The 24,761-nt window shown below is 35.8% G+C and overlaps 2 protein-coding genes across 2 annotated transcripts; both read left to right on the top strand.

The window, feature by feature from the left end:
- The first annotated feature begins 418 nt into the window (after window positions 1–418).
- On the top strand, window positions 419–5,066 carry LOC139854095 (uncharacterized). The gene is made up of 10 exons (XM_071843418.1): window positions 419–712; window positions 1,773–1,864; window positions 2,360–2,554; window positions 2,627–2,763; window positions 2,821–3,017; window positions 3,133–3,399; window positions 3,717–4,078; window positions 4,223–4,343; window positions 4,460–4,517; window positions 4,768–5,066. Exons 1-10 carry the CDS (start codon window positions 419–421, stop codon window positions 5,064–5,066), a joined length of 2,022 nt encoding a protein of 673 aa, XP_071699519.1.
- A 554-nt stretch (window positions 5,067–5,620) lies between these two features.
- On the top strand, window positions 5,621–6,031 carry LOC139854093 (secreted RxLR effector protein 161-like). Its single transcript, XM_071843417.1, has one exon. The coding sequence runs from the start codon at window positions 5,621–5,623 to the stop codon at window positions 6,029–6,031; it is 411 nt and encodes a 136-aa protein (XP_071699518.1).
- Window positions 6,032–24,761: the final 18,730 nt, after the last annotated feature.

Here is a 24,761-nt window from a genome sequence, read left to right as displayed (position 1 = left end):
TTATAGATATTTAGATGTATGTCTCCTATGCTTCGTTTGAAATTTTGATATAATGAAATTAGTTTTTATTAAAAAAATATATACAATTAGAGATGTACATAAAATATTATTCTTAACGATTAATTTTAAAACAACTTTTTAGGGGGGCTCATGTTTGGTATTTTATCGATTATTTGTAAATTGAAGTTGCAATGATTCCAACGGACGGACTCATAATCTATGTTTTAGTATTCAATGCTAATGTTTTCGATACAAATGTTATCAGTAATATAGGATTTTTTTACTATAATTATATTATACATTTTATAAATATCAATATTAACGTTATCGATTATTAATTTATACAAATATCATGCGACGCACGGGCTCATAAAATTATTTATAAAATATCCATAAGTGGACCTATTGCCAGGATGGCATGATCAAAGGGTCAACTTCGTATGCAAGAGCTGTTTACGACAACATATCAACCTTAAAAAGCCAACTTGCGTGGGAGTACGTGTCTATATTGAAATGTTTCTTTCATCATAGGGATCCTACCACTCTACCACGTGTAGGGTCTCACTTTGTTCATGTTTGCGGGTACACCGTACCTACCGTAGCTGATGAAGCACCTGATTCCAAACATATACGGATGCTAATGGCCCATAACATACAACCCTTTCCACATTTTATAGCAAATCAATTTGACCCTAATGGTTATAAGAAAAAGGTTACTAAAATCTGAATTAGTTCTTGAATTATGAAACACTTTTCTAATTAAGTATTTTGCCTTTCACAAGTCTTAATTTTATATGAAATTCTAATAGTGATAAGACAAAAACGATTTTATTTTCAGGCAAGAAAAAATCAAAATCAAGTATAGAGAATTTGTATGACTCTGTGTATGTGTATAGAATGAATGCAGAAAAACCATATAGCCGAAAATATAATCAGTTTTTGAGAGTTATAATGAAGAGACACAACTCTTAATTTTTGGCAAGAAAAACTATTGAAAGACGCATTTTCTTTAAAACGTATAGTGTCTTGAAAGAAACATTTGGTTGCCCCATGGACCCTGCCAGGGGCGTTGCCACTTGGACCCTGTAAAAGGCATGGCCACCTTGACCCCTCGTAATATAAGCGGTAGTTACTAGCCAACTTTTATGGGCATGTAATCCACACTCTCCGAACCCGTTAGTAAGTATAAATAACTAACTCTTGCATTTAAGTAAATCCCAATTAACTAAAATGAATGTTAGATGACACTAAAATCACTAACAATGGTTACTCCGTGATATTATTCGGTTACTCCATAATACTCAATAATTGTAAATTACTTGAGATCAATCTGATAACATTTTATTTTGAGTCAAGTTATAATAAACTTGAACTTTAATTTAAACATATCTTGGTACTTTTACATCAAATAAGCTTAAAATCTTACTTTTTATATTGAATTGAATTCAAACTAGTTTTATACACTATAAAAATGCATAGATTTTAGGCACATCAATGTAATCAAATAAAGAAATATATTATTAAGTAGTATCACTATGTCTTTAGTACTTAAAATTTAAATATTATTGTATATGATAAGTTTAGTTGAGTAAGTTACTTGACTCCATATTGTTCAACTATAATACTTGTACTGATTAATGTACGTTCAAGCCACACTATAATCACTTTTCTTTCCGGCCGATCACGCTGCTGTTTCATCTACCGATCAAGTTTGACAGACCCGTGCTTGAGATTTTCAGTGTTTAACGTAGTTTGGATTACTCCTTGCTCAGGTTTCGGTTATTATTAGCGATGGTCAGGACCGGAATTTGAGCCGCGCCCAACGTGCAACCGCACTGGGGAACAAATATTTAGGGGCATCATGGTATAAGTCCAGCTTCATCTATAGTAGGCTCATTAAGCTCAATATATTAGCTCAATATATTAGGTCAAGAGAATAGTCTGGAAAGTTATACGTTCCGTGATTTCCTCCCTTCTTTATTTATTACAAAGTAAATTTTTAGAATTGCGTATGAACTCTAGGGCATCCAATGTTAAAATTAGTGCAAATATGCTCAACTAATTCACTTTGACTCCAAACTAATCCCTTAATTTTCTCATTTATGGTTTTGTTGGACTACTTTCTTTCATGTTGTATGGCTTTAACAAGTGTGGTAGATGTATCTAATCATGTTGTATGTACTTTAATCTTGTATTTAAGCTTGTTGATTGTAAGCATTGAATATCAATCCAACACATTCTACTTTCACTTGTTCATTCTTTTAGTTTACTAAACTTACATTTTCAGCAAGATATCTAGTTGTTTTATGGTATCTAGAGCTTGGTTTTAAAATTAATCTTTGTGTGCAAATACTCAAAGTTACAAAGCTAAATTCTTGCTATCAAAAATGGAAGTTTCAAATGTAAACAACGGTGGTATGATCAACAGCATGGAAAGACTTGTAGGCAATAACTATAAGTATTGGAAGATGTGTATGGAAGCTTATCTCCAAGGTCAAGACCTATGTGAACTTGTGGCTGGAAGTGATGCCATAATTCCCGTAGAAACTCTTGAGTAAGGTGAGTCACGAAGAAAATGGAAGATCAAGTGTGGGAAGGCTCTCTTTGCGTTGAGGACATCAATTAGCAAAGAGTTCATAGAACACGTTCGTGATCTTAACTCGCCAAAGGAGGTTTGGGATACTCTTGAGAAACTCTTTAGCAAGAAGAACACCGCACGGTTGCAATTCTTGGAAAATGAGTTAGCAAACTCAAGACAAGAAGGTATGTCAGTTTCTGAATATTTTTTACTGGTTAAAAATCTTTGTTCTGAAATTTCAGAGATTGATACAAACGAGAAAATCAGTGAATCTCGGCTGCGAAGATATTTAATTCGCGGTTTGAAGAAAGAGTACGTTCCATTCATAACCTCTATTCAGGGGTGGGCTACTCAACCTTCGGTTGAAGAATTAGAAAATTTACTCTCTAATCAAGAAGCTTTGGCCAAGCAAATGGCTAAAGGATTTGAAAATGATGCGGTATTGTTTTCAAAAGGGAAGAACTTTAAGAAAGGTTCTTCTAGCAAAAAAAAAAGAAGAAGAGCAAACTAGTTACAAAAGTAACTATGAGAAGAAACCTCTCACATGTTACAAGTGCGGGAAGGTTGGTCACATCAAGAGATATTGTCGTTCGAAAGTCACAAAAGCAAATGTGGCTTGTTCAAGCAACGATGATGATGAAGTCAAATGGGAGCAATGTTTTACGGTTGATATGGTTGTTAAGAAGAATCAATGGATTGTTGATTCGGGTTGCTCTCATCACGTGACCGGTGATGGAACTCTTCTTCATGACGTTAGAGATCACAATCAAAATCGAGTTGTAACACGGCTGACAACTCAACACATCCGGTTAAAAAGGAAGGTAATGCTATTATTGATGTTAATAATAATACTTTTACTTTGGAAGATGTTTATCTTGTTTCTAAATTGACCAAGAATCTAGTTTCAGTACCTCAAATTACCGAATCTGAAAAACATGTTCTTTTTGGTCCAATGGATGTGAAAGTCCTTGAGAATGTCAAGAAGATTGTGGGTGATGTTCTTTTCACGGGAGAAAAGAAAGGTTCTTTGTTTGTGTTATCCGCAGGTGAGGCTTATGTGAAGAAAACAAGTCAAACCGACAATGGAGCTATTTGGCATGCTAGACTAGGCCATGTGGGATATCAAATGTTGCAAAAGATATTCTCACATAAGCTAGTTGATGGAATTCCTCAATTAAAGAATGTTTGTGAGGAAGTAATATGCCAAGGATGTCAATATGGAAAGTCACACCGACTTCCATATAAGAAGTCAACAAATCGAAAACAAGGTTTGCTTGACTTAATTCATACGGACTTGATGGGGCCAACAAAAACACCAAGTTATAGTGTTCATTGCTATGTCATGGTGTTAATTGATGACTATTCTCGGTTTACTTGGGTGAAATTCCTAAAGGAGAAAAGTGAAGCCATATCAAAGTTCATAGAGTTCAAAGAAGCGGTAGAATCAAAATTTGGGAGAAAGGTAAAAGCTCTTAGGAGTGATAATGGTGGAGAATTCATGTCAAATGATTTCTTTACTTATTGTAAAACAAATGGTATTTCTCACCAAATGACTTGTCCGGATACTCCACAACAAAATGGGGTTTCAGAAAGAAAGATTGCTTACCTTGTTTCAATATGCTTATCTTGGTTACATGACAAAAGGTTGCCTAGGGAGCTATGGGCGGAAGCACTTCAATGTGCTTGTCATGTGTCTAATCGGTTACCATCTTGGCCAGGTACACAAAAATCAGCTTTTGAGCTAGCTTATGGTCAAAAGCCAAACGTAAGCTATTTTAGGGTGTTTGGTTCTATTTGTTATGTTCATATTCCAAAAGCTAACCGAACCAAACTTGACTCAAAAGCTTGAAAGTGTATTTTTGTTGGTTATGATTCTCACAGGAAAGGTTGGAGGTGTATGTATCAAGAAACAAAGAAGTTTACCACTTCAAGAGATGTGGTATTTGATGAAGTGTCTTCTCAATTTTCTGAATCAAGCAAAAATGGTGAAGAAAATAGAGATTACAAATTTACATTTCCTAGCTTCGACACTCAAGAAGAAAGTGAGAATGATGGTGTTTCTCAAACTCAAGAAGAGGCACCTAGTGAAGAAGTACCAACTCAAGTTAGAAGGTCAACAAGAGAAAAGAGACAACCAAGATATCTAAGTGACTATTAGGTGAACACAGTCACAACTTGTTTCTTTTCAGGTGGCTTAACTGAAGAACCAACATGTTATGAAGAAGCTAAAGATTCTTCGGATTGGAGAAAAGCAATACAAGAGGAGATTGATGCATTGAAAAAGAATGAAACTTGGGAGCTTGTCAAGAAACCGGAAGTATGTAAACTGGTTACTTGCAAATGGGTCTACCGTTTGAAGAAGAACTCGGATGGAACCATTAATAGGTTCAAGGCTCGGCTGGTGGCTGGTGGCTGGTGGCTCGTGGCTTTTGTCAAAGTTATGGGCTTGATTATGAGGGAACTTTTAGCCCCGTGGCTAAAATGGTAACGGTGAGAAAAATAATCTCATTAGCGGCTTACAAAGGGTGGAAATTGTGGCAACTTTATGTGAAGAATGCTTTTCTATATGGAGAGCTTGATCGTGAGGTGTTCATGGAACAACCTATTGGGTTCATTTCAAATTAATTTCCAGAATATGTGTGCCGGTTGAAGAAAGCTCTTTATGGCTTGAAACAAGCTCTGAGAGCTTGGTATGGTAAGGTTGCACAATACCTTGTCTTTTGTGGTTTTAAGATTTCTGATGCGGATTCTAGTTTGTTTGTAAAGAAAGAATCAGGTTTCCATATTTTGGTGTTATTATACATTGATGACATGATTATCACCGGAGGAAACGAGTCAGAAATCTCTCGTTTAAGTGATGATCTTTCTGTTCATTTTGAAATGAAGAATCTGGGGGAGATTGGATGTTTTCTTGGCTTGGAAGTTGATAAATTAGAAAACGGGTACTTTATCTCTCAAAGGGGTTATGCAAGAAGTCTCTTGGAACGTTTCAACATGGGGGAGTCAAAGCCTATGACTACTCCAATGGAACCAAACCTAAAAATGAAGAAAGATCAAGGAAAAGAGCTCAAGGATGTGAAGTTGTTCCGACAAATGGTTGAAAGTTTGATCTATCTAACCATCACAAGGCCGGAAATTGCTTACTCGATTGGCATTGTTTCACAATTTATGCAATATCCAACTAATGTTCATCTTGATGCAACAAAAAGGATCCTTCGTTATGTGAAAGGATCAATAGGCCACGGCTTGTGGTATAAGAAGTGTGATAATGTTTTGTTAAATGGTTTCGTTGATGCAGATTGGATGGGAGACCCAAATGATCGCGATTCAACTTCGGGTTACTATTTTAACATGGGTTCCGCTGTTATTTCATGGTGTAGCAAGAAGCAAGAAGTTGTTGCTTTGTCTAGCACGGAAGCGGAATACATAGCTGCAACAATGGCGGCTCAATAATGCACTTGGTTAAGAAGATTGATTGGTGACATACTTGAAAAGGTAGATTATGTTGTTAAATTGAAATGTGACAACGAAAGTGCAATCAAGCTTGCTTCGAATCCTGTGTTTCATGCCCGTACTAAGCATATAGAAATGAGATATCATTTTATTCGTGAAAAGGTTCTTAGCGGGGAGATCGAGCTAGCAAATGTAAGGACTAATGCTCAAGTAGCCGACATCTTTAATAAAGCTCTAATGAAGGCCAAGTTCATGGAATTTTGACAGGCGTTGGGGATTGTTGATCGGGAGTTTGCACTAAGGGGGAGTGTTAAAATTAGTGCAAATATGCTCAACTAATTCACTTTGACTCCAAACTAATCCCTTAATTTTCTCATTTATGGTTTTGTTGGACTACTTTCTTTCATGTTGTATGGCTTTAACAAGTGTGGTAGATGTATCTAATCATGCTGTATGTACTTTAATCTTGTATTTAAGCTTGTTGATTGTAAGCATTGAATATCAATCCAACACATTCTACTTTCACTTGTTCATTCTTTTAGTTTACTAAACTTACATTCCAGCAAGATATCTAGTTGTTTTATCCAAAAGTCTAAACGAGTAAACAACCAAATCAAGGCATTAATTTTTTTCCAATTTCGAAATGAAGAAGATCATATGTCATCAGTTTCTTTTCTCTATTAAATCAAACAACATAAATAATCATTTCACCATGATTCAAGAATATTATTGGTTCTATAGTTTTTCCCCAATTTGTTTCCTTGAATTTGGTTTCTTAAGTTTAATTTTTCTGTATCAATAAGTGAATTTCATTCATCTTCTAGTTTGTTGGTTCATCTTCTGGCCTGGTTCATCATATAATCATTTCTCTCAAGGCTGTACCAATTCTTCTGTATGTACTCTTATGTTTTAATTTATGTTTATTATTCTTGTGTTTCCATATGTTTATCAATTATCATTGTTTTGTTTTAATGTTATTCTACTGCAACAATTTATGATCCGGTTCAATATGTTTATCCTGTTAAGTAATGTTTGAATCAATTTGAATATGTTTAAATCATTAATAGTCTGTGTATGTTTGACTCAGTTTGGACAATTTATTTTTCTGGGTTAATTAGTTTGAATATGTTTTTGGTTCAATATGCTACAATAATTTATCTATTAGTTTGAATATGTTTATCAATTTATCTGTTTAATCTTTAATATTCTGTTCTCCAGATTAATATGTTTATATATCTCTAAATCAGTTTGTTTGACTCGTTCAATACGAGTTTGTTAAAATCTTAGTTTTTGAAACAGTTTGTTAAAATTTGAGTTTTCTGTTTTTGCCTATTAATGTTATGTTTCTGATTTAGTTTTTGTTTGTTGAAAGAAGAAAAGATCCCAAGGTTGATATGCTTTGCTGAAATTATAAATAAGGATTAAGGAACCATGAAAGATTGAAGAAGAAAATTAGAAAAGATAAGATGATATGCGTTCTTGATTTTTGCTTGGCTACATTATGGGAGGTGATATTTCCACATTCAAAATTTATTCTTCCACCATCATTTCATGTCTCTGTTCCCAAAATATCCCTTGTTTGATTATAATAAGAAAATTGTGTAAGTCATCATTAAGGGTAATTCAGTACATTCAAGTGGATATAGTGAATGTTGTGGTGGAAATATCAATTCCCTTTATATAAATTTTGTTGATATATAAAAAAATTATGTGTCATACACAACCATCCGGTACTCAAAATATAAAAAGAAAAAGACAACAACAAAAACTTACTCAATCTTTACAAGGATCTTTAAATAAGTTTTTTGGTTAAACCTCAAAGTAATGCTAATGTTAATAAAAATTTATTTGAAGAAAATAATGTTGAAAAAAATGATGTTGAAGTAAATGATGGTTGTGAAAATTGTGTTGAAGAGGATAATGTAGATGAAAAATGAAAACGTAAATGAAACAATAAAACATTTGGAGATAATTCAAATCAAAGTCCCGTTGAAGAAAATAATGTATATCCTAAAAACTCTTGTGATAATAGATTTAATTGCTATATTTATGATGTAAGAATTTGAGATGATTTAAGTTCAACCATGAAAGATTTACTTGTAAGTAAATGGCCCGTTGGAGAAACTAATTAATTTATCCAAAAGATAAATCAAATAGACACTTTTCTGATTCATATTATGTACGTATGTTACGAAATAATGACACAATTGATAGAAAATGGTTAGTTTATTCAAAAGAGCATGATAAAGTATTTTGTTTTTGTTTTTTTTCTTTTTTGAACGGCGATTTTTTTGGCATCAGTAGATCAATTATTTCAACGACCCTCATCATTTGCACGTAACACTCACGTTCGGGCGGAAAACCGAACCCGATTAACGGTACCCGGGAACACATCCATTCGGGCAGTGGTCCTAGTAGAGGTCCGTGAATGAATCCGGTAAAAGCTCCCTATAGGGTCAATATGTACCACCATTATTTGTGTTCAATTAGTTTAAAGAAAATCATGTCATCCCTAAGGATCGAACTCATGACCTCTCTCTATCCCATGACACAAAGTACATGGGTTGAACCGTTGGGCTATGCCCGCAAGTTCTAGTATTTTGTTTTTGTTGCAAGTTATTTAACACCATTATATGTAAAAGTAAAATAGGAAAGGAGGGACTAAATGATGGAGGCATCTTAGTGAAAATTTGAAGAGTCATGAAAGTAGTTCAGAACATATGAAAATTTTAGAAACTTGGGCAGAGTTACGGTTGAGGTTAAATATGAATCAAACAATTGTTAAAGAGTTATAAGAGCTTATTAAAAAGGATATCGATCATTAGAAACAAGTTATAGTTAGAATAATTTCTACTGTTAAACGTCTAGCTGTATATAATTTGCCTTTTTGTGGTACGAATGAGAAGCTTTATGAAAATTCCAATGAAAACTTTTTAGGAATACTTTAAATGATTGTCGAGTTAGATCCTACAATGAAACAACATTTTCATTGAATTCAAATAAGAGAAACTCATTTTCATTATCTTAGTCATAAAATTCAAAATGAATTAATTGAAATGTTAGCAACCGAGGTAAAAAAAAAAAGGCAATAAAAAACCCTAATCCCATAACTCAGCCGCCATCTACTTGTTTCCTTCTCCGACCACACATCTTTCTCTGCCGGTTTGTAGTCACCGTTTGATTCTCTTCTCCGACCACCGGCATCTCGCCGGTGGTTCGGCTTTTATGCTTTTTATGTAATAAGATCAGTACCGCCTCCTCCTTTTCCGATGACGGGTTTTGTGGATCTATTTCGCCGTTTGTCTTACGATGTCCAGGCGGTGATCTTGGACCGTCGTGCTATTTCTAGGATATCGGTGTTGCTATTTCTAGGGTTCCGGTCAACTAGTGTTGGAGGTTGGATTTGGCTGTCACTCGTTCGTTCCTCTTACCGGTTCCGATTTCCTTCTGATGGTGTAGGTTGGCGACGATTTCCGGTGGAAATCTACTTCCACTTCAGGTTAGATTTTAGTGTCCGATTTTGGGGTTCGGTTGTTTGCAGCTGATGTTGGTTTTGATTGGCGTTGTTATGTTGAAATCCGTTGGATTCCGGCTGTTTTCGGCATTTTCTGGTGGTTTCCGGCGTTGTCCGACCGTTTCCGGCGAGTTCCGACGGTTTTCAACGGATGCTGGTGGATTCCGGTGACTAACCACCGCTGTCTGCTGCTAACTGTAACTAAAGAGGTGGTGGTGGTTGCCGGTGGCTTTGTTACTGCTAACAATCACCGCTGGTCCTCGGCGGTTATTATTGGTTGGTGAACTGTAGTAGTTAGTGTTTTGGCGGCTGCCTGACGGTTTCTTGGGCTGCTGACGGCAGAAAGGAACTCTGGTTTTTTTCTGATTGATGACGGCCTTTTGGAGGCTATCGGTGGCCGACGAATGCCGTTTTTCACGAGTTGGTTTTTGTTGGTGACTCCTCGCGGTTGTCAGCGAAAGCTAGTTTCTAGAGTCCACAGATTTGTAAACCCTTAGAAAATTTGGTGAGAATGGCTTGGCTTCTATTAGTTTGACTGCGCGGTTGGTTCTGTTTGGTGGTCGTTTCATTAGTGTGTTCATATTATTCCCGTAGCTGAGTCTGTTCTGGTGGACTCGGTGTTGTTGCCGGCGTGAGTCGATCTAGTTGACCTCGGAAAATAGGCCTCGGGTTTGGTGCTGCTGGAGTGCCCGGCGTTCATATTTGTGTGTGGCTGTTAAGTAGTGGTGGTTGTGGGGTTGAATACGTGTAACAACCCAACCCGTTATCCAACCGACAACGCTTAAAAAATTTTTTTTATCAAATCAGGCCAGTTCAGCATTCGGCGCGCCCCACTGTGGAGCGGCGCTCCAAAGTGGTCTGTCCACTCTTTCCTTTTTTCACAAAAAGATCGTCCACTACCGGGCACTTTTAGACATAACGGTTTTTATAACACGATAAAGTAAGTAAAACTAACACGTTTTCATAATAAAACAAGTTTTACAACACCGGGCCCGCATCGACCCAATTTACAACAAGTGACCATTTCGACCCATTTTAGTTTAATACAAAACTTAGACCGAGCATAGCGATTGGGGATACGCTACCCAATCCTAATCAATCCAAAGCACGTCCTCTAAAGCAACCTACACAATCCAATAGTTCTCACGCTTACCCGAGCCATCACCTCCACGCGAATCTATAAAAATGTAAACAACGAGAGGGTAAGCTATGAAAGCTTAGTGAATGCAATAATTATACATATACATATATAATATACCTACTTGCAAACACTTACACAAATACCTCATACACGCTAGCAATTTACATGGCATACCATCGCAAAGTATAACGCTAAATCTCCAAGACCACAAGCTAGCACAAACAATAGCATATATAACTCGAACAATATAATATGCTACACTACAAAACATAACCATGGTTAACCATTAATACAAAGGGATGGTACTTCGAATTTCCCATCGGTGTTCCCAACAACCACTAGTGCACAACGAATTATAACACTAACCCCGGAGTGGTATCGATCGCCCGAACTTTAAACCCACCCGTCACGCGTAATGTGGTATCGACGCCCGAACCTTAAACCCACACTACACGCCCACACACATATATGACATGGCATCGAACGCCCGAACTTAAACCCATATCATATATCGACCCGATGTGGTATCGACCGCCCGAACTTAAACCCACATCGAACCTCATACAAGTAAATACATTATATACACACATGTATAATCATTCCACTCACCTCGTGAACTCGAGCATTACAAACCATGCGCGAAATCCCCACCACACGCGACCGAGCAAGATTTTACCTATAATACGCATATAGGTATACACATAATCAACATACAACCTCATTTGGACTATCGACCCGCCCGAATGAACAACAAGTGCAAAATATATCCTTTTGCACTTTTAACGCTACCCGAAGGTCCAAAACTAACGAGACTAGTTCCCGCGTTCTCGAAATACCCAATTATGTCAACTTTAACCTTTAAACGCATACTAGCTCGTATTTTACACAAAACCCATTCCATGGTTGACCAAGTTTGACTTTATTGCTAAAATACCAAATTTTAACCTAAAATCACTTCTCGCGAGTAATTACATCAAAAGCATCATTTAACACTTAACAAAAGCGTTTAACATCCAATTAATCCAAATTAGTGTCATCCTCAATTTTGACCCAATTCAAATTGCTCATTTTGACCAAAGTCATAAAACGCCCCAAAATCACCAACGACTAGTGATTATATTTCCAAGACAACCACTAACACTTAAATCAATTATTTACCTACTTGATTTACCAAAACTTGACTTAAAACTTAATTTGACACCGAATCAAGCTTACTTGTCCCGAAATACCCATTTGACCCGTTTTGACCTAAATTAGGGTTTACACCCAAAAACTAAGCCAACACAAGTGTTCTAACGTTTAACCAATACACGCAAGACCCAAACTCATAATTTCATCACTCGAAACCCTAAGTCACCCATTTAGGCTTACTTACTTGAATCTTACCCAAAACTCCCAAATTTCACAATAAAATGGGTTTATAATTCTAACTAACACAAACCGTAACTCAAACAAAAAATCAAACACTACAATTCGGATTAGGGTTTACCTCAAGCACCAAAACGAGCTCTAGTAGCTAGAAACACCAAGGAGAACCAAAACCCGCTTCCAATTTGGGCAAAAATCACCATCTTCATCATCCATTCAAGCTTCCTCTCTCTAGAAATCACTCTCTCCCTCTAAGATAAGATGAGAGTGTTGTGTGGATGTCAAAATGATCCAAAAGTGGATCTAAAACTGATATTAAAGCCACAAATCCGTCCATAAGTGAAAGGACCAAAGTACCCCTCATTTACCCTTTAAAAAGGCTGAAAATTGCATCAGACGGGATCGGAGCGCCGCGCTAAAGAGTGGAGCGCCGCTCCAACCTTCAGGTCAGTTTTCAGCAACTTGTTTTGGCCATAACTTTTTGACCGTAGCTCCGTTTTCGATGAATCAAATATCGTTGGAAACGTAATAAGATTTTCTTTCCAATGGTAAGTCTTTGAAACATCAGCACAAACTTTATTTGGGGTTAAAAAGATGCGTACACACCTTGTCACTTCAGACAACGTCCAGTTTCCTTCGACGTTCGAGCAAGCAACACGTACGTGCTTCGTACACTTCATACACGCATCGTACACCATAAATACATTATGTACAATAAATATTTGGGTCTTACAACTCTCCCCTACTTAAACTCGATCACGTCCTCGTGATCTTCGTTACTCAACCCATCCGGACCTACACCCTATGGTCCTTCGACGTACTTTTGAACTCGAAGTCTACGAAATTTCCCGCAACGCGAAGATCTTATGTAGTGACCCGAACTTTTCCATGTTTATATATATTAATTGAGATTGATATTTACATGATTAAATGTTTCCAACATGTTAAACAATCAAACTTGTTAAGACTTGATTAATTAAAATATGTTTCATATAGACAATTGACCACCCAAGTTGACCGGTGATTCACGAACGTTAAAACTTGTAAAAACTATATGATGACATATATATGGATATATATATAGTTAACATGATACTATGATAAGTAAACATATCATTAAGTATATTAACAATGAACTACATATGTAAAAACAAGACTACTAACTTAATGATTTTTAAACGAGACATATATGTAACGATTATCGTTGTAAAGACATTTAATGTATATATATCATACTAAGAGATATTCATACATGATAATATCATGATAATATAATAATTTAAAATCTCATTTGATATTATAAACATTGGGTTAACAACATTTAACAAGATCGTTAACCTAAAGGTTTCAAAACAACACTTACATGTAACGACTAACGATGACTTAACGACTCAGTTAAAATGTATATACATGTAGTGTTTTAATATGTATTTATACACTTTTGAAAGACTTCAATACACTTATCAAAATACTTCTACTTAACAAAAATGCTTACAATTACATCCTCGTTCAGTTTCATCAACAATTCTACTCGTATGCACCCGTATTCGTACTCGTACAATACACAGCTTTTAGATGTATGTACTATTGGTATATACACTCCAATGATCAGCTCTTAGCAGCCCATGTGAGTCACCTAACACATGTGGGAACCATCATTTGGCAACTAGCATGAAATATCTCATAAAATTACAAAAATATGAGTAATCATTCATGACTTATTTACATGAAAACAAAATTACATATCCTTTATATCTAATCCATACACCAACGACCAAAAACACCTACAAACACTTTCATTCTTCAATTTTCTTCATATAATTGATCTCTCCCAAGTTCTATCTTCAAGTTCTAAGTGTTCTTCATAAATTCCAAAAGTTCTAGTTTCATAAAATCAAGAATACTTTCAAGTTTGCTAGCTCACTTGCAATCTTGTAAGGTGATCATCCAACCTCAAGAAATCTTTGTTTCTTACAGTAGGTTATCATTCTAATACAAGGTAATAATCATATTCAAACTTTGGTTCAATTTCTATAACTATAACAATCTTATTTCAAGTGATGATCTTACTTGAACTTGTTTTCGTGTCATGATTCTGCTTCAAGAACTTCGAGCCATCCAAGGATCCGTTGAAGCTAAATCCATTTTTCTCTTTTCCAGTAGGTTTATCCAAGGAACTTAAGGTAGTAATGATGTTCATAACATCATTCGATTCATACATATAAAGGTATCTTATTCGAAGGTTTAAACTTGTAATCACTAGAACAAAGTTTAGTTAATTCTAAACTTGTTCGCAAACAAAAGTTAATCCTTCTAACTTGACTTTTAAAATTAACTAAACACATGTTTTATATCTATATGATATGCTAACTTAATGATTTAAAACCTGGAAACACGAAAAACACCGTAAAACCGGATTTACGCCGTCGTAGTAACACCGCGGGCTGTTTTGGGTTAGTTAATTAAAAACTATGATAAACTTTGATTTAAAAGTTTTTATTCTGAGAAAATGATTTTTATTATGAACATGAAACTATATCCAAAAATTATGGTTAAACTCACAGTGGAAGTATGTTTTCTAAAATGGTCATCTAGACGTCGTTCTTTCGACTGAAATGACTACCTTTACAAAAACGACTTGTAACTTATTTTTCCGACAATAAACCTATACTTTTTCTGTTTAGATTCATAAAATAGAGTTCAATATGAAACCATAGCAATTTGATTCACTCAAAACGGATTTAAAATGAAGAAGTTATGGGTAAAACAAGATTGGATAATTTTTCTCATTTTAGCTACGTGAAAATTGGTAACAAATCTATTCCAACCATAACTTAATCAACTTGTATTGTATATTATGTAATCTTGAGATACCATAGACACGTATACAATGTTTCGACCTATCATGTCGACACATCTATATATATTTCGGAACAACCATAGACACTCTATATGTGAATGTTGGAGTTAGCTATACAGGGTTGAGGTTGATTCCAAAATATATATAGTTTGAGTTGTGATCAATACTGAGATACGTATACACTGGGTCGTGGATTGATTCAAGATAATATTTATCGATTTATTTCTGTACATCTAACTGTGGACAACTAGTTGTAGGTTACTAACGAGGACAGCTGACTTAATAAACTTAAAACATCAAAATATATTAAAAGTGTTGTAAATATATTTTGAACATACTTTGATATATATGTATATATTGTTATAGGTTCGTGAATCAACCAGTGGCCAAGTCTTACTTCCCGACGAAGTAAAAATCTGTGAAAGTGAGTTATAGTCCCACTTTTAAAATCTAATATTTTTGGGATGAGAATACATGCAGGTTTTATAAATGATTTACAAAATAGACACAAGTACGTGAAACTACATTCTATGGTTGAATTATCAAAATCGAATATGCCCCTTTTTATTAAGTCTGGTAATCTAAGAATTAGGGAACAGACACCCTAATTGACGCGAATCCTAAAGATAGATCTATTGGGCCTAACAAACCCCATCCAAAGTACCGGATGCTTTAGTACTTCGAAATTTATATCATATCCGAAGGGTGTCCCGGAATGATGGGGATATTCTTATATATGCATCTTGTTAATGTCGGTTACCAGGTGTTCACCATATGAATGAATTTTTATCTCTATGTATGGGATGTGTGTTGAAATATGAAATCTTGTGGTCTATTGTTACGATTTGATATATATAGGTTAAACCTATAACTCACCAACATTTTTGTTGACGTTTAAAGCATGTTTATTCTCAGGTGAATATTAAGAGCTTCCGCTGTTGCATACTAAAATAAGGACAAGATTTGGAGTCCATGTTTGTATGATATGGTGTAAAAACTGCATTCAAAAAACTGATTTCGATGTAACATATTTGTATTGTAAACCATTATGTAATGGTCGTGTGTAAACAGGATATTTTAGATTATCATTATTTGATAATCTACGTAAAGCTTTTTAAACCTTTATTTATGAAATAAAGGTTATGGTTTGTTTTAAAAATGAATGCAGTCTTTGAAAAACGTCTCATATAGAGGTCAAAACCTCGCAACGAAATCAATTAATATGGAACGTTTTTAATCAATAAGAACGGGACATTTCAGTTGGTATCCGAGCGTTGGTCTTAGAGAACCAGAATTTTGCATTAGTGTGTCTTATCGAGTTTGTTAGGATGCATTAATGAGTCTGGACTTCGACCGTGTTTACTTGAAAAATGATTGCTTAACAAATTTTGTTGGAAACTATATATTTTTAACATGTGAATATTATGTGATATATTAATCTCTTAACGCGTTTGATATTATGTGATAGATGTCTACCTCTAGAACAAGTCCCATTGACTCACCTAATAATAATGAAGAGTCAAATGTAAATTGGAATGATTCGTGGACTGATTCACAAGTTCCCGAAGAGGAACCGGAAGAAGAGTCGGAACCGGAAGAAGAATCAGAACCGGAGGAGGAGGAACCGGATGAAGAAATAGAACCGGTGGGGGAAATAATAAAACGGTTAAGTAAAAGAAAATCCTCAACCAACCGACCAAGGTTAATTATGGTCAATGGTGTTTCCGCCAAGGAAGCAAAATATTGGGAGGATTACCAATTCTCCGATGAATCGGATTCCGACGAGAATTCCGATGATGTTATAGAAATTACCCCAACTGAATTTAAAAAGGCAAAAGAAAATAATAAGGGAAAGGGCATAAAAATAGAGAAATCTAATTCCAACCCCGATGAACTTTATATGTATCGTCAACCCCCGAAGTCCTTAAGTGGTAACAATGACCCGGGAACCTCTAAACCACCAGGTTTTTCTAAACCAATGTGGAAAACGACGGCTCGTATTAGGGGAACATCATATATCCTTAGAAACTTGGCAAAACGAACCAAAACCGAAGAAGAAGAAACAAGCAAGTCGGAATAAGATAGTTATATTCGTGTGGTGTAATATATGTAATATAGTGTGCTTATGCTTTATGATATATGTAAAAATTGCTTGTATTAATAAGTATTTTTTTTTATGAATCTAACTCTTGTCTATTTTACAGTATAAAAACACAAAATGGATAGACAACCCAATATTTTAAGAGACCTACCCGGAGACATGATTGATGAAATCTTGTCTAGAGTCGGTCAGAATTCTTCGGCACAACTATTTAAGGCGAGATCAGTTTGTAAGACATTCGAAGAACGTTCCAAGAATGCCTTGGTTTATAAAAGGCTTTCGTTCGAAAGATGGGGGATATCACATTGGGAAATCCATAAGTTACGATGTGTTTACTTTGACGCATATATTGCGGGGAACCCAAATGCTATTTTACGCAATGGGTTAAGAAATTATTTTGACTCAATATATCCAAATATTGGACTTCGTGATTTAGAAAAAGCGGCTAACATGCAACATAAAGAAGCATGTTATGCTTACGGATTAGTAATGTTCGCTTCTCACCAAAGTGAGAACAAGAACATCGACCTACAACTATTAAACAAAACGTTCCCACAAGTGACGGAGTCGGTAATTGGGGTAAGAAATGAGGTTTTTAGATTGGTACGGGACTGTTGGACATTACGTAACCCTCGTCCCTTTGACGACGTTACAACATGCTGTCTTATCAACGGCCATAACGGTTATGTTCCACAAGACCAAGGATGGGAAGTAATTCTAGTAAAACCAGAATGCATGACTTGTTTCTGGACGTATGAATTACGTGTCTTTATTGCCTTTGCTGAACGACTTGTGTACTAGCTAGAATTATCTTCACAACTATCTTGTATCAAAGTTATTGTGTGCTATATTTCATGCTTTATTTAAAATAAGCGGTATTGTAAGTTTGTAAAATATTGTATAAAAGTTTGAACGCGAAATATTATTATAATCAGTTTTTCATATAGAATTGTAGTAGTTGAATTGTATATTAGCTACTAAGTATGAACTTAACGGGTAGGTACTACCCGAATTTAAACTTATAAAACGCTAATATGAAGAAAAAGCTTTTATAAATGAGTTCATATTATGCTACGAAATACTATTAACTACTCTTAACATTCTGTATGATTAACTTGTTCCATTTGACTATTTTGAAGGAAATGGCACCGACTACTCGACACACCGTGAATATGAATGAAGAGGAATTCCGTACTTTTCTAGCTTCAAACATAGCCGCAGTACAGGCTGCGCTACATACCAACAATAACCTTGGATCTAGCAGTACAGGAAATCGTGTAGGATGCACCTACAAAGAATTCACTGCCTGCAAACCTTTGGAATTTGATGGAACCGAAGGACCGATCGGATTGAAACGGTGGACCGAGAAGGTCAAATCGGTGTTTGCCATAAGTAAGTGTACTGAAGAGGACAAAGTAAAGTACGCTACGCATACCTTCACAGGTTCTGCGTCAACATGGTGGAATACCTATCTAGAGCAACTGGGACAAGACGATGCGTACGCACTACCGTGGTCAGCATTCAAGCACTTGATGAACGAGAAGTATCGTCCCAGAACCGAGGTCAATAAGCTCAAGACAGAACTTAGAGGGTTACGAACCCAAGGATTTGATATTACCACGTACGAAAGACGATTCACAGAATTGTGCCTATTGTGTCCGGGAGCATTCGAAGATGAGGAAGAGAAGATCGACGCGTTTGTGAAAGGATTACCGGAAAGAATTCAAGAAGATATAAGTTCACACGAGCCCGCCTCCATACAACAGGCATGTAGAATGGCTCACAAACTAGTGAACCAGATTGAAGAAAGAATTAAAGAACAGACTGCTGAAGAGGCCAATGTGAAGCAAGTCAAAAGAAAGTGGGAGGAAAACGGTGATAAGAATCACCAATACAACAACAACAGTAATTACAACAATAATCGCAACAATTATCCCAACAATCGCAACATCAATCTCAACTACAACAAACGGCCCAACAACAACAACAACAACAACAACAACAACAACAACAACAACAACAACTACAACAATCATCCCAACAACAATAATAACCGCAACAACAACAACAATCAGAAGCAGCTATGCCAAAGGTGTGAAAAGTATCACTCGGGGTTCTGCACCAAATTTTGCAACAAGTGTAAAAGAAATGGTCATAGCGCGGCGAAGTGTGAGGTCTACGGAACAGGGGTTAATAGAACGAAAGGAACAAATGGTGTCGGAACGAGTAATGGCGGAGCAAGTAGTGTCGGAGCAAGTTATGCCAATGTAGTTTGTTATAAATGTGGAAAACCGGGCCACATTATTAGAAATTGCCCAAACCAGGAGAACACGAATGGACAAGGCCGCGAAAGAGTTTTCAATATTAATGCGGCAGAGGCACAGGAAGACCCAGAGCTTGTTACGGGTACGTTTCTTATTGACAATAAATCTGCTTACGTTTTATTTGATTCGGGTGCAGATAGAAGCTATATGAGTAGAGATTTTTGTGCTAAATTAAGTTGTCCATTGACGCCTTTGGATAGTAAATTTTTACTCGAATTAGCAAATGGTAAATTAATTTCAGCAGATAATATATGTCGGAATCGAGAAATTAAACTGGTTAGTGAAACATTTAAGATTGACTTGATACCAGTAGAGTTAGGGAGTTTTGATGTGATAATCGGTATGGACTGGTTGAAAGAAGTGAAAGCAGAGATCGTCTGTTACAAAAATGCAATTCGCATTATACGAGAAAAAGGAAAACCCTTAATGGTGTACGGAGAAAAGGGCAACACGAAGCTACATCTTATTAGTAATTTGAAGGCACAAAAACTAATAAGAAAAGGATGCTATGCTATTCTAGCACACGTCGATAAAGTACAAACTGAAGAAAAGAGCATCAATGATGTTCCCGTTGCAAAAGAATTTCCCGATGTATTTCCGAAAGAATTACCGGGATTACCCCCACATCGATCCGTTGAATTTCAAATAGATCTTGTACCAGGAGCTGCACCAATAGCTCGTGCTCCTTACAGACTCGCACCCAGCGAGATGAAAGAACTGCAAAGCCAATTACAAGAACTTTTAGAGCATGATTTCATTCGACCAAGCACGTCACCGTGGGGAGCTCCTGTTTTGTTTGTCAAGAAGAAAGATGGTACATTCAGGTTGTGTATCGACTACCGAGAGTTGAACAAACTTACCATCAAGAATCGCTACCCACTACCGAGAATCACCGACTTATTTGATCAACAACAAGGCTCGTCTGTTTATTCAAAGATTGACTTACGTTCCGGGTATCATCAAATGCGGGTGAAAGAAGATGATATTCCAAAGACTGCTTTCAGAACACGTTACGGTCATTACGAGTTTATGGTCATGCCATTTGGTTTAACTAATGCACCAGCTGTGTTCATGGACCTTATAAACCGAGTGTGTGGACCATACCTTGACAAGTTTGTCATTGTTTTCATTGATGACATACTTATTTACTCAAAGAATGACCAAGAACACGGTGAACATTTGAGAAAGGTGTTAGAAGTATTGAGGAAGGAAGAATTGTACGCTAAATTTTCAAAGTGTGCATTTTGGTTGGAAGAAGTTCAATTCCTCGGTCACATAGTGAACAAAAAAGGTATTAAGGTGGATCCGGCAAAGATAGAAACTGTTGAAAAGTGGGAAACCCCGAAAACTCCGAAACACTTACGCCAGTTTTTAGGACTAGCTGGTTACTACAGAAGGTTCATCCAAGACTTTTCCAGAATAGCAAAAACCTTGACTGCATTAACGCATAAAGGGAAGAAATTTGAATGGAAGGATGAACAAGAGAAAGCGTTTCAATTATTGAAGAAAAAGCTAACTACGGCACCTATATTGTCATTGCCTGAAGGGAATGATGATTTTGTGATTTATTGTGACGCATCAAAGCAAGGTCTTGGTTGTGTATTAATGCAACGAACGAAGGTGATTGCTTATGCGTCTAGACAATTGAAGATTCACGAGAAAAATTATACGACGCATGATTTAGAATTAGGCGCTGTTGTTTTTGCATTAAAGACTTGGAGGCACTACTTATATGGGGTCAAAAGTATTATATATACCGACCACAAAAGTCTTCAACACATATTTAATCAGAAACAACTGAATATGAGGCAGCGTAGGTGGATTGAATTGTTGAATGATTACGACTTTGAGATTCGTTACCACCCGGGGAAGGCAAATGTGGTAGCCGATGCCTTGAGCAGGAAGGACAGAGAACCCATTCGAGTAAAATCTATGAATATAATGATTCATAATAACCTTACTACTCAAATAAAGGAGGCGCAACAAGGAGTTTTAAAAGAAGGAAATTTAAAGGATGAAATACCCAAAGGATCGGAGCAGCATCTTAATATTCGGGAAGATGGAATCCGGTATAGGGCTAAAAGGATTTGGGTACCAAAATTTGGAGATATGAGAGAAATAGTACTTAGAGAAGCTCATAAAACCAGATACTCAATACATCCTGGAACGGGGAAGATGTACAAGGATCTCAAGAAACATTTTTGGTGGCCGGGTATGAAAGCCGATGTTGCTAAATACGTAGGAGAATGTTTGACGTGTTCTAAGGTCAAAGCTGAGCATCAGAAACCATCAGGTCTACTTCAACAACCCGAAATCCCAGAATGGAAATGGGAAAACATTACCATGGATTTCATCACTAAATTGCCAAGGACTGCAAGTGGTTTTGATACTATTTGGGTAATAGTTGATCGTCTCACCAAATCAGCACACTTCCTGCCAATAAGAGAAGATGACAAGATGGAGAAGTTAGCACAACTGTATTTGAAGGAAGTCGTCTCCAGACATGGAATACCAATCTCTATTATCTCTGATAGGGATGGCAGATTTATTTCAAGATTCTGGCAGACATTACAGCAAGCATTAGGAACTCGTCTAGACATGAGTACTGCCTATCATCCACAAACTGATGGGCAGAGCGAAAGGACGATACAAACGCTTGAAGACATGCTACGAGCATGTGTTATTGATTTCGGAAACAGTTGGGATCGACATCTACCGTTAGCAGAATTTTCATACAACAACAGCTACCATTCAAGCATTGAGATGGCGCCGTTTGAAGCACTTTATGGTAGAAAGTGCAGGTCTCCGATTTGTTGGAGTGAAGTGGGGGATAGACAGATTACGGGTCCGGAGATTATACAAGAAACTACCGAGAAGATCATCCAAATTCAACAACGGTTGAAAACCGCCCAAAGTCGACAAAAGAGCTATGCTGACATTAAAAGAAAAGATATAGAATTTGAAATTGGAGAGATGGTCATGCTTAAAGTTGCACCTTGGAAAGGCGTTGTTCGATTTGGTAAACGAGGGAAATTAAATCCAAGGTATATTGGACCATTCAAGATTATTGATCGTGTCGGACCAGTAGCTTACCGACTTGAGTTACCTCAACAACTCGCGGCTGTACATAACACTTTCCACGTCTCAAATTTGAAGAAATTTTTTGCTAAAGAAGATCTCACTATTCCGTTAGATGAAATCCAAATCAACGAAAAACTTCAATTCATCGAAGAACCCGTCGAAATAATGGATCGTGAGGTTAAAAGACTTAAGCAAAACAAGATACCAATTGTTAAGGTTTGATGGAATGCTCGTAGAGGACCCGAGTTCACCTGGGAGCGTGAAGATCAGATGAAGAAGAAATATCCGCATCTATTTCCAGAAGATTCGTCAACACCTTCAACGGCTTAAAATTTCGGGACGAAATTTATTTAACGGGTAGGTACTGTAGTAACCTGAACTTTTCCTTGTTTATATATATTAATTGAGATTGATATTTACATGATTAAATGTTTCCAACATGTTAAACAATCAAACTTGTTAAGACTTGATTAATTAAAATATGTTTCATATAGACAATTGACCACCCAAGTTGACCGGTGATTCACGAACGTTAAAACTTGTAAAAACTATATGATGACATATATATGGATATATATATATAGTTAACATGATACTATGATAAGTAAACATATCATTAAGTATATTAACAATGAACTACATATGTAAAAACAAGACTACTAACTTAATGATTTTTAAACGAGACATATATGTAACGATTATCGTTGTAAAGACATTTAATGTATATATATCATACTAAGAGATATTCATACATGATAATATCATGATAATATAATAATTTAAAATCTCATTTGATATTATAAACATTGGGTTAACAACATTTAACAAGATCGTTAACCTAAAGGTTTCAAAACAACACTTACATGTAACGACTAACGATGACTTAACGACTCAGTTAAAATGTATATACATGTAGTGTTTTAATATGTATTTATACACTTTTGAAAGACTTCAATACACTTATCAAAATACTTCTACTTAACAAAAATGCTTACAATTACATCCTCGTTCAGTTTCATCAACAATTCTACTAGTATGCACCCGTATTCGTACTCGTACAATACACAACTTTTAGATGTATGTACTATTGGTATATACACTCCAATGATCAGCTCTTAGCAGCCCATGTGAGTCACCTAACACATGTGGGAACCATCATTTGGCAACTAGCATGAAATATCTCATAAAATTACAAAAATATGAGTAATCATTCATGACTTATTTACATGAAAACAAAATTACATATCCTTTATATCTAATCCATACACCAACGACCAAAAACACCTACAAACACTGTCATTCTTCAATTTTCTTCATCTAATTGATCTCTCTCAAGTTCTATCTTCAAGTTCTAAGTGTTCTTCATAAATTCCAAAAGTTCTAGTTTCATAAAATCAAGAATACTTTCAAGTTTGCTAGCTCACTTCCAATCTTGTAAGGTGATCATCCAACCTCAAGAAATCTTTGTTTATTACAGTAGGTTATCATTCTAATACAAGGTAATAATCATATTCAAACTTTGGTTCAATTTCTATAACTATAACAATCTTATTTCAAGTGATGATCTTAATTGAACTTGTTTTCGTGTCATGATTCTGCTTCAAGAACTTCGAGCCATCCAAGGATCCGTTGAAGCTAGATCCATTTTTCTCTTTTCCAGTAGGTTTATCCAAGGAACTTAAGGTAGTAATGATGTTCATAACATCATTCGATTCATACATATAAAGCTATCTTATTCGAAGGTTTAAACTTGTAATCACTAGAACAAAGTTTAGTTAATTCTAAACTTGTTCGCAAACAAAAGTTAATCCTTCTAACTTGACTTTTAAAATTAACTAAACACATGTTCTATATCTATATGATATGCTAACTTAATGATTTAAAACCTGGAAACACGAAAAACACCGTAAAACCGGATTTACGCCGTCGTAGTAACACCGCGGGCTGTTTTGGGTTAGTTAATTAAAAACTATGATAAACTTTGATTTAAAAGTTGTTATTCTGAGAAAATGATTTTTATTATGAACATGAAACTATATCCAAAAATTATGGTTAAACTCCAAGTGGAAGTATGTTTTCTAAAATGGTCATCTAGACGTCGTTCTTTCGACTGAAATGACTACCTTTACAAAAACGACTTGTAACTTATTTTTCTGACTATAAACCTATACTTTTTCTATTTAGATTCATAAAATAGAGTTCAATATGAAACCATAGCAATTTGATTCACTCAAAACGGATTTAAAATGAAGAAGTTATGGGTAAAACAAGATTGGATAATTTTTCTCATTTTAGCTACGTGAAAATTGGTAACAAATCTATTCCAACCATAACTTAATCA

This window comes from Rutidosis leptorrhynchoides, chromosome 6, assembly GCF_046630445.1.
Source record: "Rutidosis leptorrhynchoides isolate AG116_Rl617_1_P2 chromosome 6, CSIRO_AGI_Rlap_v1, whole genome shotgun sequence".
NCBI lineage: Eukaryota > Viridiplantae > Streptophyta > Magnoliopsida > Asterales > Asteraceae > Rutidosis > Rutidosis leptorrhynchoides.
Note: the sequence above shows the minus strand (reverse complement) of the source record. Positions and strands in the feature narration are given on the sequence as shown.